The sequence below is a fragment of the Dipodomys spectabilis genome, unplaced genomic scaffold (genome assembly GCF_019054845.1).
Source record: "Dipodomys spectabilis isolate Male_0828 unplaced genomic scaffold, ASM1905484v1 ptg000173l, whole genome shotgun sequence".
NCBI classification, from domain to species: domain Eukaryota; kingdom Metazoa; phylum Chordata; class Mammalia; order Rodentia; family Heteromyidae; genus Dipodomys; species Dipodomys spectabilis.
Genome location: NW_024870850.1, coordinates 10,296,730 through 10,314,184, shown reverse-complemented (window position 1 = coordinate 10,314,184; position 17,455 = coordinate 10,296,730). Strand labels below are relative to the sequence as shown.

The following is a 17,455-nucleotide window of genomic DNA, read 5'->3' as shown; positions in this document are numbered from 1 at the left end:
AGCGCCACTTCCAGCTTTTTCTGTGTATGTAGTACTGAGGAATCGAACCCAGGGCTTCATGTATGCTAGGCAAGCACTCTACCGCTAAGCCATATTCCCAGCCCCTATTTCCTTGACTTGAGGTTGGTGGCACTGTGACATCAAAGCCTTAAGCACCCTTGAATGTACAGTCTGGCCTCTGCTAGGCCTGGGAGACTTCTGCTAAGACAGCATGGCTGTGAGAGTAAGAGGCTGCGCTACAGATCCCAGCCCAGATGCCATTTCTGGGCAAGATGGCTTCATTGTGTCTGTAGGAGCTAAATAAATGAGTGGATGAATAAATGAATGAATGAGCAAATGGGTGGATGAATAAATGAATGAATGAGCAAATGGATGGATGGGAAAGTGGCAGGCTTGCTAGCTGGATAGTTGGATGGACGGTTGGATGGATGGATGGACAAATGGATGGGTAAGTGGATAAATGAACAGGGGATGGATAGATAAATGAATACACTAATTGTTGGGCTGAGACATGAATGAATGGATGGATAGATAGGTGAATACATTAATGGGTGAGTGAGTGTATACATGAATGAATGGATGGACAGATAGATGAATACATTAATGGGAGGGTGGAGACATGAATGAATGGATAGACAGATCGATGAATACATTAGTGGGTGGGTGACTGGGTACATGAATGAATGAACAGTCGGATGGATGGACAGATGGGGTAGATAGGTGAATGAATTAATGAGTAGGTAGATGGGTAGACGGATGCATGAATAAATGGAGCATGGATGTGTGAATGGATGGATAGGTAGATAAATGGATGGGGGATGGATAGAGAGATGAATAAATTAATGGATGAGTGAATGGAAGGATTGATGAGTAAATGAATGAACCAATGGATAGACAGCCAGAGGGATAGATGGCTGAGTGAACTAGTGAATAGGTAGCTGCATAGATGAATAGACTGATGAATGGACAAACGGATAACTGGAGAAGGGATAGCTGAGTGAATTACTGCTTACCTAGATGAATACAGGGATGGACAGATGAATTGATGGATGACGGATGGATGGATGGGTGGATGGATGGATAGACAGACGGTGGGATGAATGAATTAATGAATAGGTAGGCTGATACATGGATGGATGGATGGATAAATCCATGAACGGACATGAATAGATGAATTAACGAACGAAGAGATGAGTAGGTAGCTAATTGTGATAGATGGAGGAATTAAGGAATAAGTCGATGGATATGTGAAGGAACAAATGAATAAATAAACTCCCATTTCCCTCCCCCCTGAGACGGCTTTCCTAGGCAAACCCGGGGCAGCTCAGGCCGCAGGAGGCCCCAACCACTCCCGGTTCTCCAGTCTGGCGAGGGGAGCTGATGTCTTGTTCAAGGCTGTCAGGCTGATGGCTCAGGGACACCGTGCCAGCTCCTTGGGGCCTGACCAGGACTGCCTGCTGTGATCTCAGCCTTCTACAGGGACGTGGTCAGGCTGTTCATGTCCTGATGGCTCATCCCAGCTCTCTGCCGTTGGCCACTGGGGACATGGGGCTGCGGACGCCTGTCTGAAGTCAGGCCAAGGAAGCCAGCCCGGTGGTGAGAGAAAAGGCTTGGTGTCAGCCTTCTACCCAGGCTGAGTCAGTCCACAAACAGCCATGGTGGCTTGGGGAGTCAGGAATGAATTATCTGCAGAGCAGGGGAAATTCTCCACCCTGTCAGGGCCAGAGGCCAGCCTCAGGCCTGGCCAGGAGATCTGAGGAGGGGAAAAGGGACTGGGCAGGACAGCAAGAGGCTGTGGACTGTAGAGTCAGAAGACCTGTGTTAGCCAAGCGCTGGTGGCTCCTGCCTGTCATTCTAGCTACTTAGGAGGCTGAGATCTGAGGATCACAGTTTGAAGTCAGCCTGGGCAGGAAAGTCCATGAGACTCTTGTCTCCAATGAACCACCAGAAAACCAGAAGTGGCACCGTGGCTCAAGTGGTAGAGCACTAGCTTTGAGCAGAAGAGCTTAGGGACAGCACTCAGGCCCTGAGTTCAAGCCCCATGATTGACCTCACCCCCACCCCAAAAAAAGACTAGTGTCCAAATCCCGTTTCCATCTCTTATAGGCTGTGCTGATTTAGCCAAGGCACTTAGTCTACCCTTACCTTTGGGGTGTGTGTGTGTGTGTGTGTGTGTGTGTGTGTGTGTGTGTGTTGGTCCTGGGGTTTGAACTCAGGACCTGGGTACTGTCTCTGAGCTTTTTCACTCAAGGCTAGAGCTCTACCACTTGAGCCACAGTACCACTTTTGGCTTTTGGGGGTGGTTAATTGGAGATAAGTGTCTCATTCACTTTCCTGCCCAGGGCTTTTTGAACTGTGATCCTCAGATCTCAGCTTCCTGAGAGGCTAGGATGACAGGTGTAAGCCATGGGCACCCTGCAGACTTTTTCATTTTAAGTTTCCTGCATCCTCCTGGCAAGAGGTCTGTTTTACATATGAAGACACAGAGAGGGTAAGCAACTGTGCCCGGGTCACACCAGTATTGCCATGGCACAAGACTGACAAAAATTCAGGCAGCCTGACCCCAGGACCCTGCTCTTAACAGTCAGCTCTACTCTACCCAAACAGGAGTAAGAGACACCCACAGGAACGGAGTGGTTTCTCTCATAAGGATAGGATGTGGAAGGATGGGGGTGAAAAGCACACCGAATCCATTTTAAGAGGGCCGTGGGAGAAACCCTCCCTGTTCTCAGCACCCAAAATAGTCCAGCCTTCCCCGGGCATCTGGCACGCTTCGGTGTTCAGGGTGCTGGAACTGCGTAAATGACCAGCTTTCTCGTTTTGAATTAGATGTGAAGAATCACCAAGCCAAATCTCTGGCCCAACCATATGTTTATGGGTTGGGTTTTAAAAGATGAGGTTTTTTTTCTCCTTCCTTCCTTCCTTCCTTCCTTCCTTCCTTCCTTCCTTCCTTCCTTCCTTCCTTCCTTCCTTCCTTCCTTCTTTCCTTCCTTCCTTCCTTCCTTCCTGTCTTCCATCCTGGGGCTTGAAATCAGGGCCTAGGTGCTGACCCTGAACTTCTTTCTGCTCAAGGCTCACTGAGCCACAGCTCCACCTCCACCTTGGAGTGGCTCATTGGAGATAAGAGTCTCATGGGGACTTTTCTGCCCAGGCTGGCTTTGAACCACGATCTCAGATCTCAGCCTTCTGAGTAGCTAGGATGACAGGCATGTGCCACTGCTGCCTGGCTTTTTTTTGTTTTTTTTTTTGAGGGGGTGGGGTTACTGAGGCTTGAACTCAGGGCCTCACACACTGGTGCTTGAGCATTTTGCTCAAGGCTGGAGTTTTACTACTTGATTCACAGTTGCATCACAGATCTTCTTCTTTTTGTATATGTGCCAGTCCCGGGGCTTGAACTCAGGGCCTGGGTGCTGTCTCACAACTTTTTCTTTTTGCTCAAAGCTAGGGTTCTACCACTCAAGCCATACATCCACTTCTGATCTTTTGGTGGTTAATTGGAGTCTCAAGAACGTTCCTTTCCTGGTCGGCTTTGAGCCTCAGTCTTCAGATCTCAGCCTCCTGATTAGCTAGGGTTAGAAGCATGAAAGCCACCAATGCCTGGCTAGATCGTTCCTTTTTAATGACCGCTTAATATTCCATGTGATGGTTGTCTATTAAAATGTAAACTCCTTCTCCCTATGTCAGATAATTGGAGGGAAAACTTGAGCTCTGCCTTTTTAAACAGTGCTCTAATTAGCACCTGTGTAACTGTCCAATAGTTCATTTTGTTTCCATCGCCTGGATTCTTCGCCTTAGATCAGCCGGGTAAAAATTCAAGTACGGAAATCTTAACGCCTTGGCTGGGGGATTGGCAGTCTGCCTTCAGAAAGCTCTAATCCTTGCTCTCATATTTAATTGGAGCAATCTTGTGGTATTTTACATATCCTTGTAAACCATTTAGATGCTTTTCTGGAACAAAGCAAGGGCCAAATAAATATATAAGCCCCAAGCCACCTCTGCTTCCTGATTAAATTACCCAGCCTCAAATTCAATAACATCCTTATTTTATGAAGAGGCAGCTGCTTGCTGTGTTCTAGACACTTAATCCTCACAACTAGTACTACCAGGGATGGCTGATCCTGGGGACCCGGAAATAATAACAATACATTTCCTCCTCCTCCTCCTCCTCCCCCTCCTCCTCCTCCTCCTCCTCCTCCATTTCCTCCTCCTCTTCCTCCTCCTTCGTCTTCTTCCTTCTTCTCCTTCTATCCAAAGGCTTGGCACCAGCGGTAAAAGTCTGTCTACAGAGCCACACCTCCAACCCACCCAGAGCGCCAAGGTGGAGGCAGGGAGGCCCTACACTGAGTTTGTCCTCCATCTATCCTTGCAGCCTGGTACTTAGAGCTAAGGGCTGTGGCTTTGGGGACCACAGGATTGAAAACTACGGGCAAAAGAAGACGCTGTCCAAGAGCTGCGTGAAGGCCCAGAGAATCCTCTTCCAGCCTGTTAGTGGAGGACTAAAATTTGCAAGCAGAGCTCAGCAAAGGAGAGTGGCCAGGTGAGCCACGATGTCTGCCGGGCAGCTCGCTTCTCAAGCCTTGCCCTGGGGTGGCCATCATCCAAGACTTCTGGCCTCTGATTGCAAGCTAGGCCCCGTCTGAAAGGATGCCAGCGTTTAGACTCCATTACCACCACGGTGGGGGCAGCCACCAGGGGTGTGAACTTCACGCGTGACTGTGCATTTGAACTTAAACCCACAGGGCAGAGCTCCGGATCGCAGCGTGCTGAGAGTCTTGGCAAACCCCCAGGCTTTTAATTAGGCCTGCAAAGAACTCTGCCTGGTGAGAGGGGGTGTCCGGGCAGACAATTATTTCAGGAAAAGTCGCAGAAGCCTCCTCTTGGTGCCGCTTAAATCCTTTTTCTCTTTTTCAGTTCAGTATCTCATTGAGTGAGGGGGGACGGGGAATGGCTTGTTTGCTTCACAGGACTTGCTGGGAGATGTTAATTGTGTTGAGCCTGACTGCTTTGTTTCTCCAGGAATGAGAATCTGGGGGGGGAAGGGGGCCGGGAGAAGGGGTGAAGTCTGTCCTAATTGCTTGAGGGAGGCAGCCAGGCAAAGAAAGACTGGGAAGAGTGAGCCTCTGTTGATTTTGTGTTTACTCTTCTGTTCTCTGGAGGGGCGTGGCTCCGCGTCTGGGGCGTGGCTCAGGCGAGGGGGGCGTGGCGTTGTGAATAGGACATATAGCTCCACCTTGTGGGAGTGGCTTTAGCGATGGGGCGTGGTCCCGCTGTGGGGCGTGGTTGAGGTGACCAGAGGTGGCAGGGCTTTGTGGAATGGGCGTGGCTTCACGGGTGGGGCGTGGCTCCGTGATAGGGAATGGTTCTGTTAAGGGGCGTGGGTCGACGGTAGGGGCGTGGTACAGGCCGTGGGCGTGGCCTTGGTAATGGAACTATCTTTGTGAATGGGTGTGCTCCCTGGTGGGGGCGTGGCTCAGCCGTAGGAGGCGTGGTTCAAGTGGCACCTGCCTGGCAATTACAAGGCCCTGAATTCTAATATCACCAGAAACCGGGTGCTGGTCACTCATGCCCGTAATCCTAGCTACGCAGGAGGCTGAGATCTGAGGATTGTGGTTCAAAGCCAGCCTGGGAGGGAAAGTCCATGAGAATCATATTGCCAATGAACCACCAGAAATTTGGAAGTGGGGCTGTGGCTCGAAGTGGTAGAATGCTAGCCTTGAGTGGAAAAAGCCCAGGGACAACGCCCAGGCTCTGAGTTCAAGCCCCACGACCAATCAAAAGTAATAATACCAGAGCCAAGCGTGTGCATACAGACACACGCATATATGTTTATGTGTGCATATGTATATACGTATTCATATATTATATAGAAAGTTCTTCAGGGCGTGAAGCTAAGTTTCCAGAACGAAGGACACAATTCAAGCATGTACAGTTTGATCCTCAGGCTCAAAAGTCCTCTCAGAAGACTTGGACTCAGTGCCCAGGCTCTGAGTTCAAGTCATACTAGCAGCACGCACGTGCATGCGCACACCCACACCCACACAAGCTAACTAAACAAAAACATTTGTCCCTGGAGCAGGCAGGCTTATAGGGCCTAAACAGCCTGGGAGGAAAAGTGACCTCTGCCCAGTACCAAGGCAGAGGGGACAGAACTGGCCAGAGCACACCCTGGGCCAGAAGTACAGCAAGTTACTCCACTGAGGGGCAGATAGATGCACACAGGGACTCTTCAAAAAGAAAGGGGTTCTCCCCTCATTCGGGCAGAGCGCAACACAGACACAAAATGACTCACTACTGGTTTCTCATGGTGTTTATGAATGGGTTTGTTTTTTCCCTGATAAATTAGTGGAGGAGTTGAGCTCATCTGTGCAATGATTGCATGTACTTACTCAGCTCATAGTAAGTTCCTAAGGAAGATATCGTGGAGTGGGAAGAGGACAAAAGTGAGGTGCTGTGCTAGGCGGAGTCCCCGTGGTTAGGCTGATGTCCGCTGCAGCTCTGGGCCGGGCCTAAGCCGCGTGATCAGAAGCGGCTGGGCAAAAAAACCCAAAACACAAGAAACCCAAAACGATCAATCACTGTGGTGCTTTGCTGCTCCAGAAGACATTTGTGGTTTTTATCAGAATTTCCCCCTTGCCCGTAAGAATGCATCTCGGATTGGAGCAGAATTTACCATTTCCCGTCTCCTGGCCAATGCGGATGGTCATTTGCCTGAGGCCCATGTGGTCATCTTGGCTTTGTGGCCCAACTGCCTCCCTACCCCCCTGTCTCTAGCCCTCAGCAAGCATCCAAGACAAGGCTTGTCTCTCCTCTGTTGAGAATCTTCTTTGGCTCCCACTGAATTCAGAACAAAGACCTCACCACAGCGCCCAAGGCCATGCAGTGTCTGCCCGATTGTCTCCTCTTTCTCGTGCTCCTCCATGAGTCCTCATTATGCCAAGCATGGACCTACCTCAGGGCCTTTGCACTGACTGTTCTACAGATATCTACATGGTCTCTTCCTCAATCTCCTTCAGGTTTTTATTCAAGTGACCCCTGAAGTTGCACCCCTGAAGGTCCTTTATTTTTAATTAGCCTATATGGGTCGCACAAAGAGGTTTTGCTGTGATAGTTTTATTACTCAGTGTCCCTTGATCAAATTTACTCCCTCCCTCTGTCTTCTCCCTAAAAGTCCTCCGCATCGCCCCATCTCATCCTTTTCCTTTCCTGTATTTTCTCTCTCTATGGTGTTCATTGTTTTTGTTGTGCTAGTGCTGAGGCTTGAACTCAGGTCCTGGGCGCTGTCCCTGGGTTCTTTTATTCAAGCACTTTACCACTTGAACCACAGCTCCATGTCTGGCATCTTGCTGGTTAGTTGGAGGTAAGTTTCTCTCCAACCCTCCTGCCCAGGCTGGCTTTGGACTGTGATCCTCACATCTCCGTCTCCTGAGTAGCTGGACTTATAGGCATGAGCACCAGTGCCCGGCTTTGAGAAAATATCTTGTGAGTGTCTCCTGGGCCTCTCCACCCGTGGTGTGGGGACAGTCGTGTTGCTCTTCCTCGGTGTCCCCTGAGGGACACTGGTACGGGCACGCTAAGCGGGAGATCTGTGTTGCCGTGGGGATGGGGAGCCAGCGTTGCGTGTGCAGGTGTGGGTGAGAGATTGAACTCCGGCTTGGAGAGGGGCTGGACTCCCACAATTCCTTGCTGCGCTCCTTCCTCCTCCCGTCCCTCAGTCTTGCCATCTGGCAAATGGGCTCTTGGCCGAATGACTGCAGACACAGAGCATACGTGACCCAGCCCATGCCAGCCACCCCCCCGCCCTCCCTCCCCAGAGTCTCACTATTTGACACCCCCCCAACATGTCCATCCACAGACTCTTTTCCAGAGCCCCGAAGAGGGCTGGCAGCTGTATACCTCGGCCCAGGCCCCTGATGGGAAATGCATCTGCACTGCGGTCATCCCGGCCCAGAACACCTGCTCCCGAGACGGCCGCAGCCGGGAGCTGCGTCAGCTGATGGAGAAGGTAAGAATCTTCAGCCATTTGCTTTGTTCAGAGCTGGCTGATAACCCAGGCGACCTCAACCCACCATTATCTGAGAATCCTTCCCCTGAGGTCAGGCCCACCCTGCATGCCATTCTCCACCCTCAACTTTCTCTCTTTTTCTTTGTCACTTGTGGGGCTTGAACTCAGGGCCCTGAGCTTTTTGGCTGAAGGCTAATGCTCTATCACTCTGAGCCACAGCACCACTTCCAGTTTTCTGGTGGATCATTGCAGAGAAGAGTCTCACCAACTTTCCTGCCCAGGCTGGCTTTGAACCTCGATCCTCAGGTCTCAGCCTCCTGAGTAGCTGGGATGACAGGCGTGAGCCACCGGCGCCTGGCTTCCTTTTTGGTGGTATTAGAGTTTGAACTCAGGACCTCCTGGCTTGCTAAGGCAGAAGCTCTACTATGTGAGCCATGTTTCCAGTCTTTATTTTGTTTTTCCCCCAATAGAGTCTTATATGTATGTTTTTTGTTTGTTTGGTTGGTTTTTTTGGTTGTGGGGCTTGAACTCTGGGCCTCGCCACTGTCCCTCAGCTCTTCAGCTCAAGGCTAAAGCTCTACCACGTGAGTCACAGCTCCACTTCCGGTTTTCTGAGTGGTTTGTTGGAGATCAGAGTCTCACAGACTTTCTTGCCTGGCTGGCTTTGAATCATGATCCTCAGATCCAAGCCTCCTGAGTAGCTGGGATGACAGGCGTGAGCCACCACGCCTGGTTAGCATGCACCGGCTGGCCTCGAATTACCATCCTCCCATGCTCTGCCTCCCATAAAGCTGAGCAAAGAAAGCACCCTGTTATCCCTCGAGGGGAGCCATCTGCACCCCTAGGAGCTCACGTGGGTCCTTTGTCTCAGGTCCAGAATGTCTCCCAGTCCATGGAAGTCCTTGAACTGCGGACATACCGGGACCTGCAGTACGTGCGTGGCATGGAGAGCCTCATGCGCAGCCTGGACGCCAGGCTCCGGGCAGCCGACGGGTCTCTCTCAGCCAAAAGCTTCCAGGTGGGCCTTTCTGAGTTGGGGAAGGTCAAAGGTCAAGGGAGTGACAGAGACTTGTGCCCGTGACTTCCAAGTCTGGAAAGAAATGGGGCTGGGAAAGTGACTTTGTGGTAGAGTGTCTAGCATGTATGAAGGAAGACCTGAGTTCGATTCCTCAGTACCACTTACACAGGAAAAGCCGGAAGTGGCGCTGTGGCTCAAGTGGTAGAGAGCTAGCGTTGAGCCAAAAGAAGCTGAGGGACAGTGCCCAGGCCCTGAGTTCAAGTCCCCTGGACTGAGAAAGAAAGAAAGAAAGAAAGAAAAAGAAAGAAGGAAGGAAGGAAGGAAGGAAGGAAGTTAGGAAGGAAGGAAGGAAGGAAGGAAAGAAGGAGAGTTTGATAGGGTCAAAATTCCCAGAGGGGCCAGGCAGTGGTGGCTCACACGTGTAATCCTAGCTAGTCAGGAGGCTGAGAGCTGAGGATTGTGGTTTGAAGCCAGCCTGGAAAGGAAAGTTCATGAGACTCTTCTCTCCAACGAGCCACCAGAAAAACCAGAAGTGGCGCTGTGGCTCAAAGTGGTAGAGCTCTAGCCTTGAGCCAAAGAGCTCAGGGACAGCGCCCGGCCCTGAGTTCTAGCCCCAAGACTGACAAAAGAAAAGAAAAATGCCCCGAGGTAGGTCTCTAGGCATTCACAGTGAGAGCGCAGGGGTCATTCTCAGGAGAGGAACAGAAAGAAGCCATGCGTGTGTGCATCTGATCATACAAACTCAGATTTACCGACATGAGCTCCAGGAAATGAAAACAAGAGGGTTTAATAATTATTCTTTTTTGCAGTTTTTGTTTTCTTTCCTTTTTGTTCTGTTTGTTTGTCTATACGTCTTTGGGAGGGTAAGAAGGAGCACAGAAATGGAGGGATAAAGGGTGAACAAATGCAGCAGTGGTACGAACTGGACACCATGTGGAAAATGAGCTATTCAACTTGTGGGTGTGGGCAGGAGGGAAAACTGGGAGAGAGCGAGGGAAGGGGTGACATTGTCCCAAAAGAAATGTACTCATACGCCGGGTGCCTGTGGCTCACGCCTGTCATCCTAACTACTCAGGAGGCTGAGATCTGAGGATCGAGGTTCAAAGCCAGTCGGGGCAGGGAAGTCCGTAAGACTCTTATCTCCAATAAACCACTAGAAAACCGGAAGTGGCGCTGTGGCTCAAGCGCTGGAGGGCTTCCCTTGAGCTGAGGAGCGCTGGGACAGCGTCCAGGCCCAGAGTTCAAGCCCCATGACCACCACCACCACCAACAACAAAACTGCCCAGAGGGCAGATGTATATCAGAGATGCTGAGGTTGAAAGGTCAGGGGTCATGATGGGTCACCATTGTCCCTTGGTGGGCAGGAGCTGAAGGACAGGATGACAGAGCTGCAGCCCCTGAACCCTGTCCTGGAGCAATACAAGGCGGACACGAGGACCATCATACGCCTGCGCGAGGAGGTGAGGAACCTGTCCAGCAGCCTGGCCGCCATCCAGGAGGAGATGGGCGCCTACGGCTATGAGGACCTACAGCAGCGCGTCCTGGCTCTGGAGGCCCGGCTGCACGCCTGTGCCCAGAAGTTGGGTACGTCTTCACCTTGACCTTGGCCGTTGATCTCTCCACCCAACCCTAATACTGACTGTCCGTCTTGCTCAAAAGCTGGCCATAATTTTGGCCTCTGATCAGAACCTCAATCCTTGACCCTTTCTAACTGGGGATGGGAATGGGGGGGGGTCCAGAGGTGGGAATGGCCTTGACCCTTGACCTCCAATCTGTGACCTCCCCTAATGAACCTCTAGACTGGGATTGGGTTTCTGCGGTTTTCTCATTCTGGTATTTCTGCCTGCCAGGCTGTGGGAAGCTAACGGGGGTCAGTAACCCTATCACCATCCGTGCCATGGGGTCCCGCTTCGGTTCCTGGATGACAGACACAATGGCCCCCAGTTCTGACAACCGGGTGAGTGATGTTGGCTACTCCAGGGGTCAGAGCCTGTGAAGAAGTGGCCACAGTGCTCTGGGGTTCCAGACCAATCATCAATTATTCTTTGTGTATGTGTGTGTGATGATGATGCAAGAATGGTGTCATCTTGTAGCTACAGGGCATACCTAAGCACGATGAGTTCCAGAGACTTGTTACTCCTCCTAACTATCCCATGTCCAATAAAAAGTGGATTTGTGGGCCCAGTGGGCTCCCAGGGAGGGCTGTTTTTAAGATCAGTAGTGCCTGCAATCCCAGCACATTGAAGCTGAAGCAGGAGAATGGAGATATTCCAGGATGCATAGTGAGACCTTGTTTTAAAAGACAAACGGTTCCAAGCTGGTGGCTCAAGTTTGTATTTCTAGCTATCCAGGAAGCTGAAATCTGAAGATCTTGGTTTGAAGCCAGCCTGGGCAGGAAGAAAAGCTCATGAGATCCTCCAATTAGCAAACAAAAAGCCAGAAGTGGAGCTATGGCTCAAGTGGTAGATCACTAACCTTGAGCAAAAAAGCTAAGGGACAGTGCCCAGGCCCTGAGTACACACACACACACACACACACACACACACACACACACACACTACTGGGGTGTGGCATAAGTGGAAGGGGCGTGACTTGTGCGTAGGGGTCACGGCTAGACTATGAGAGTGTGGCTCCAGTGATGAAGGCAAGGTTCAAGCCTTGGAGCGTGGCTCCTGGGGGAACATGGTTCACGTGATGGGGTCGTGGGTCAAGTGTTGGGTAGCTCAACTCAGGGGGCGTGGCTGGATGATGATACTGTTCAAGCGCTGAGAGCCTAGCTTGGAGATGTGGCTCAGTGGTGGATGTGGCTCAAGGTTAAATCTGAATTGGAGTGGAGGGGGCGTGGCTCCGTCGGGGGCGTGGCTCAAATGACAGCGCAGACTCCAGCGATAGGGCGTGGCCCAAGCACAGGGGGCGTGGCTCGAGTGATAGTACACCTGCGTGGGCAAGCACAGGGCCCTGATTTCAAACCCCGGTACTATCCGAAAAATAAAAATAAAAATTCGTGCCGGGTGCTGGTGGCTCACGCCTGTAATCCTAGCTACTCAGGAGGCTGAGATCTGAGGATCGAGGTTCAAAGCCAGCCCGGGCAGGAGAGACCGTGAGACTCCTATCTCCAATAAGCACCAGAAAAAAAACCGGAAGTGGTGCTGTAGCTCAAGTGGTAGAGCGCTAGCCTTGAGCTGAAGAGCTGAGGGACAGCGCCCAGGCCCAGAGTTCAAGCCCCACGGCCGACCAAAAAAAAAAAAAAAAAAAAAAAATTCGTAAGGAAATAAAAAAGCCTAAAAGACAAATAGCACTGCCAGCTGGGGTGGAGTGGGTCGGTGGAGGGTCCGTGGCCACGTGGTGAAGGTGCTGCTAGTGACAGTGCGGTTGTTGTTGGGGGGAGGGGTGCCTGACTCCTCTTATGCCCCTCCCCTCTGGTGACACGTCCCCCGGGTGCCCCGCCCCTCTGCTGACGCACCCCTCTGCTGACATGCTCCTTTGATCACCGCCCCCCTGGTGCTCCTCCCCCTGTTGTCCCGCCCCTCTGGAGACACACCCCTTTGGTGACGCCCCTCTAGTGCCCCTCACCTCTGGTGGCCGCCCCCTACTGCTCCTCCCCTCTGATGCCACGCCCTTCTTATGCCCATCTCACTGGTGACACGCCCCTCTGGTGCGCCTCCCCTCTAGTGACCGCCCCTGGTGCTCCTCCCCTCTTATGCCACGCCCCCACTTGATCACTGCCCCCCTGGTGCTCCTCCCCTCAGATGCTCCGCCCTCCCGTGCTCCTCTGGTCGCCCCGCCCCTCTGGTGACACGCCCCTCGGGGGACCGTCCCCGGATGCCCCGCCCCTCCGATGCCCCGCCCCTCTGATGCCCCGCCCCTCTGCCCTCCAGGTATGGTACATGGACGGCTATTACAAAGGCCGGCGCGTGCTGGAGTTCCGCACCCTGGGCGACTTCATCAAAGGGCAGAACTTCATCCAGCACCTGCTGCCGCAGCCGTGGGCGGGCACGGGCCACGTGGTGTACAACGGCTCGCTGTTCTACAACAAGTACCAGAGCAACGTGGTGGTCAAGTACCACTTCCGCTCGCGCTCGGTGCTGGTGCAGCGCAGCCTGCCCGGCGCCGGCTACAACAACACCTTCCCCTACTCGTGGGGCGGCTTCTCGGACCTGGACTTCATGGTGGACGAGAGCGGGCTGTGGGCCGTGTACACCACCAACCAGAACGCGGGCAACATCGTGGTGAGCCGGCTGGACCCGCACACCCTGGAGGTCGTGCGCTCCTGGGACACCGGCTACCCCAAGCGCAGCGCCGGCGAGGCCTTCATGATCTGCGGCGTCCTCTACGTCACCAACTCGCACCTGGCCGGGGCCAAGGTCTACTTCGCCTATTTCACCAACACGTCCAGCTACGAGTACACGGACGTGCCCTTCCACAACCAGTACTCGCACATCTCCATGCTGGATTACAACCCCCGCGAGCGCGCCCTGTACACCTGGAACAATGGCCACCAGGTGCTGTACAACGTCACGCTCTTCCACGTCATCAGCACCTCGGGGGACCCCTAGGTGCCCCCCCAGGGCTGCCGGGGGAGGGAGGGCCCTGCCCTGGCTACCTGTGTCCCCCCTGAAGCTCTGTGTCTGTCGTGCCCTCTTCCCCCGCCTTTCCCTCCCCCCACCTCTCTTCCCCGGGCTTTTGCTCTCTGCGCGCCACCCCCTCCCCCCCCATCCAGTCCTATTTCTATCCATCCCTTTCTCAATTCGGTGTGTTCTTTATTGATCTCTGCTTTTGATATGCCACTTCTTGAGTCTTTCTTGCCTTTTTATTGAAGTCCCTGCTCTTTCTTTTGATTGATGTGATCCTCCAACTTCTTTCTCTCCCTCTTCTCTCCTCCCCTCCCTCTTTCCTTCCCACCCCCTCCCCCATCTCCCCTCTCCCCTCCCCATCCTTTACCCTTGGAGTTGAGTGCATGGATCTTTTTATTTTGATTTTTATTTACACATTTCCCTTCCGGGTTACCGGAATAAATGGGACCTTTGACATTTGATGCTTCTTCCGCTCGTCTGTGTTATCCAATGGTGGCAGAGGTTGGAAGGGAGGTGGGGTGGGTGTTTACCCCTGGAGACCTATTTCTGCAGTGTCCCCATCCCTTAAAGGGCTAGAATCCCCTCCCCCCCTTCTCCAGGTAAGCCTTTGTTAGACACAGGTGAGAAGCCCCAACCCAAAACGTACTTCTGTCCAAAGCAACTCCTTTGAAAGCAATTGGATCAAAACTGAGAATTCTATTACAACGATGAAAATTGGCCTCAAATGAATATTCTGTGTCACCCGCTGTTCACTGATCGATCACCCTGGCAATCACTGAACTGTCTGGCAGTCTTTTAATGTGTCTGTTAACAATTTGGCTGCTTCTAAGAATCTGGGAAGGAAAGGTTAGCGTCCTGTCCCAACTGATCCTTTCATCTTTTTTGCTTGGTAATTTCAAAAACCATTTTTTAGCCTGGTGCTGGTGGCTCACACTTGAAATCCTATCTGAGGATTGTGGTTCAAAAAGCCAGCCTGGGCAGGAAAGTCCATGAGATTCTTACCGATAATTAAGTTCCAAAAAGTTGGAAGTGGTGCTGTAGCTCAAAGTGGTAGAATGCTAGCCTTGAGCACAAAAAGCTCAGGGACAGTGCCCAGGCCCTGAATTCAAGCCCCAGGAGGACTGGTACACACACACACACACACACACACACACCAACCAAACAACAAAATGACTCCTTATTAGACAAGTCAGGCCTCTTCTGAGACACAACAGCCTATAGATGCACTTGGCCTTGCCTACAGCATAGTTCATACCCAGAAGGACTCACGTAGGGATGGGCTTCTAGAGGAGAGACCAGGCCAAGACAGGAAGTATCGGAGAAGAGGAGGGGCTGGGGTGCCACAGAGGGCAAAGAACAAGATGAGGGCCACATCTGTCTGGACTGAAGCTGGAGCAGAGCAAGCGGGCAGAGGAGGGACTAGCAGGAAGGACTGCAGGGGGTGGGGCCAGGTTGGCTCAGTGCTATGCACAGAGAACCTGCGAAGATCCCTCCTGCACCATCGCTGGGAGATGGCTGCTGTCCCCATCTGTAACTAATGGTCTCCATGATTAAATCATCTCCGGTACCCAGACACGGGGCCATATTGGGAAGGAAACCCATGAATAATAAATGGGGCTGCCTAATGCACTCATTTAAAATCCATTTTTAAAGAAATCCCCAAGAAGAGCAATTAATTTCCATGTAAATGAGCAAGGGTGCTGATGGAGGGCCGGGGAGGGTGCTCCTGCCCCATAGCATCGGGCTCGTTACCCAAGGGAAGGTGTGCACCCGAGGGCCACTGAGACCCAATCTTTGTCCTCACCACGCTCAGACTTGGGACCCACATTCTCACTGAGGACAGGGCTATGTTGTCACATCTAGACCCCACGTCCTCAGAGAGGCCCCGTTTCTATACTTCCATGCTTGTGGCCTTTGTTCCCACAAAGGATGAACACAAGGACACGCGCACACACAATGTGCACACTCAGGATTGTGTCTGCTTGTTAGCGGGCCAGCTGTGGGTAACTCAACTCCCCCCATCACAGATGTGCACCTGGCTATAGCTCAGGAACCCCAGGGCACTTGAGGTCATCTGCTCTAGCCCAGCCTGGGGCAGGGGGGGGGAAGGGAGGGGCAGAAAAGCCAGGGCTGGCACATGGCAAGGGTGCAGTCAATTCTCTGGGATGGGGGAAATTTTGTCAGGGAGCTGGCTCAGAGGCAGGGCACCTGCCTGGGGTGTGAAGACCCTAGGTCCCATCCCCAACACCACAAAAAATAATGGCGAATAAAGACCACACAACCACAGACCTAGAGGCCTGGGACTCCCTGCCCCAGTTCCAGGTAGGAGGGGAAGAGTGGTGTAGAGAGGAGTCAAGTTCTTCTATTGCTAGCTCTTTTTTTTTCTCTCTCTCTCTCTTTTGTGCTGATCATGGGCTTAAACAAGTCGGGGCCTGGGCTCTGTCCCTGAGCTTTTTGCTCAAGGTTAGCGCTCTACTCCAGGAGCCACAGCGCCACTTCTGCCTTTTCTTTAGTGTTAACTGGAGATGATCTTACAGACCTTCCTGTCCAGGTTAGCTTTGAACTGCCATCCTCAGATCTCACTTTTCTGAGTAGCGGGGATTACAGGTGTGAGCCATGGGCTTTGTCAATGTTATTGCTTAGGCTTTAGCCACTGTACAGACAGTGAAGGAGGCTGGGGTTCAGCCACAAGGCCACACACAGTCAAATGCAGACACACACTCATGTCCCCCCATAGCCTTTTTCTGCAGACCTCTGTTGGGGCATTTCTGACAAGGGGAGTAGGGCAGAGGGCTGGGCATCTGTCAGTCAGGATTAGGGCCCTGGACGCCCACCCCTCACTTCCTCTTTCCAGACCTGGCCCAGCTATAATGGTTGCCCACAGTCCCCTGAGCGGTGAGAACATACTGGCTGGAGTTGCAGCCTGGAAAGCCAGCTCTGCCCAGCGCAGCAGCTCTGCTCAGCACAGCGCAGCCGGGAAGAAACTCATTAAACCGTCTTAATGACAAATGCTCCAGCAGGCGGCTGGCAGAGAGAAGCGATGGCTCTGGCTCAGGTGACTGTCGTGAGACTCAGCCGTGGGGGGGGGGGGGGGTCCCCCGGCTCCAGCTTTCTTGTCTGAGAGCTCTGCCAGCTGCAGCGGCTCCCACCCTCATGCTGGCTGGTCCCCAACAAGAGGAGTGGGGCACCATCATAGGATCTACTCTCAATGCTGCCCCCCGCCCCCTGCCAGCCTGGAGGCAGCTGTGTGGAGGTGCCGGGGGATGGGGGCACACGGAAGTGAGGGAGAGCCCAGCTCCCCATCATTTTAGCCCCTGCCATGGGCGTCCCCTGGACTCCACCAGCCTTAGGAGGCTGCCTCCAGGATCCCTGCTCAAGAGGTGCCAGCAGCAGCTCCCTCCCTTCCAGGGGGAAATGGAGGCGTTACCATGGTAACAGCATCCGTGCTGGGTGCTGGACCAGCCGCTACAGCTGGACCCAGGAACAGCTCTCCAGAAGGCCTAGCTGTGGTGAGGATGCTGGTACCCCACGGGATGGGAGGTGGGGGAAGGAGAGGCGTGGGCGCACTCTCTGTATGAAGGCCTGGGCCCCAGCTCTGAGCCTTGTTCTCCTAGGACCCTCCCCGTCCCCCTTATCTCCCCCCAAGTCCTGCAGGATAGATGCTGGGAGGCCCAGCCCTGCATCCAGGAGAGCTTGGCACCCTGAAACAGGAGCACTGGCTGTCCCAGGAGGAATACCTGCCAGACTCAGAAGGAAGGGAGGTTTCTGGGGCAGGAAGGGCAGAGCTTGGACACAGGGGCATGAGGAAAAGGGAAGGTGGACAGTGCCCCGCCCCCCTGGGGACAAAATGAGACACAGGCC

The 17,455-nt window shown here is 52.9% G+C and overlaps 1 protein-coding gene across 1 annotated transcript in view; it reads left to right on the top strand.

Annotated features, from left to right (window-relative positions):
- Positions 1 to 13,576, top strand: part of Olfm2 (olfactomedin 2) — a 42,848-nt gene extending 29,272 nt beyond the window's left edge. The window contains exons 2-6 of the mRNA XM_042693828.1: positions 7,853 to 8,002; positions 8,874 to 9,020; positions 10,385 to 10,604; positions 10,871 to 10,977; positions 12,899 to 13,576. Coding sequence (XP_042549762.1) covers positions 7,853 to 8,002; positions 8,874 to 9,020; positions 10,385 to 10,604; positions 10,871 to 10,977; positions 12,899 to 13,576 — 1,302 coding nt within the window. The remainder of the gene's footprint in view (positions 1 to 7,852; positions 8,003 to 8,873; positions 9,021 to 10,384; positions 10,605 to 10,870; positions 10,978 to 12,898) is intronic.
- Positions 13,577 to 17,455: the final 3,879 nt, after the last annotated feature.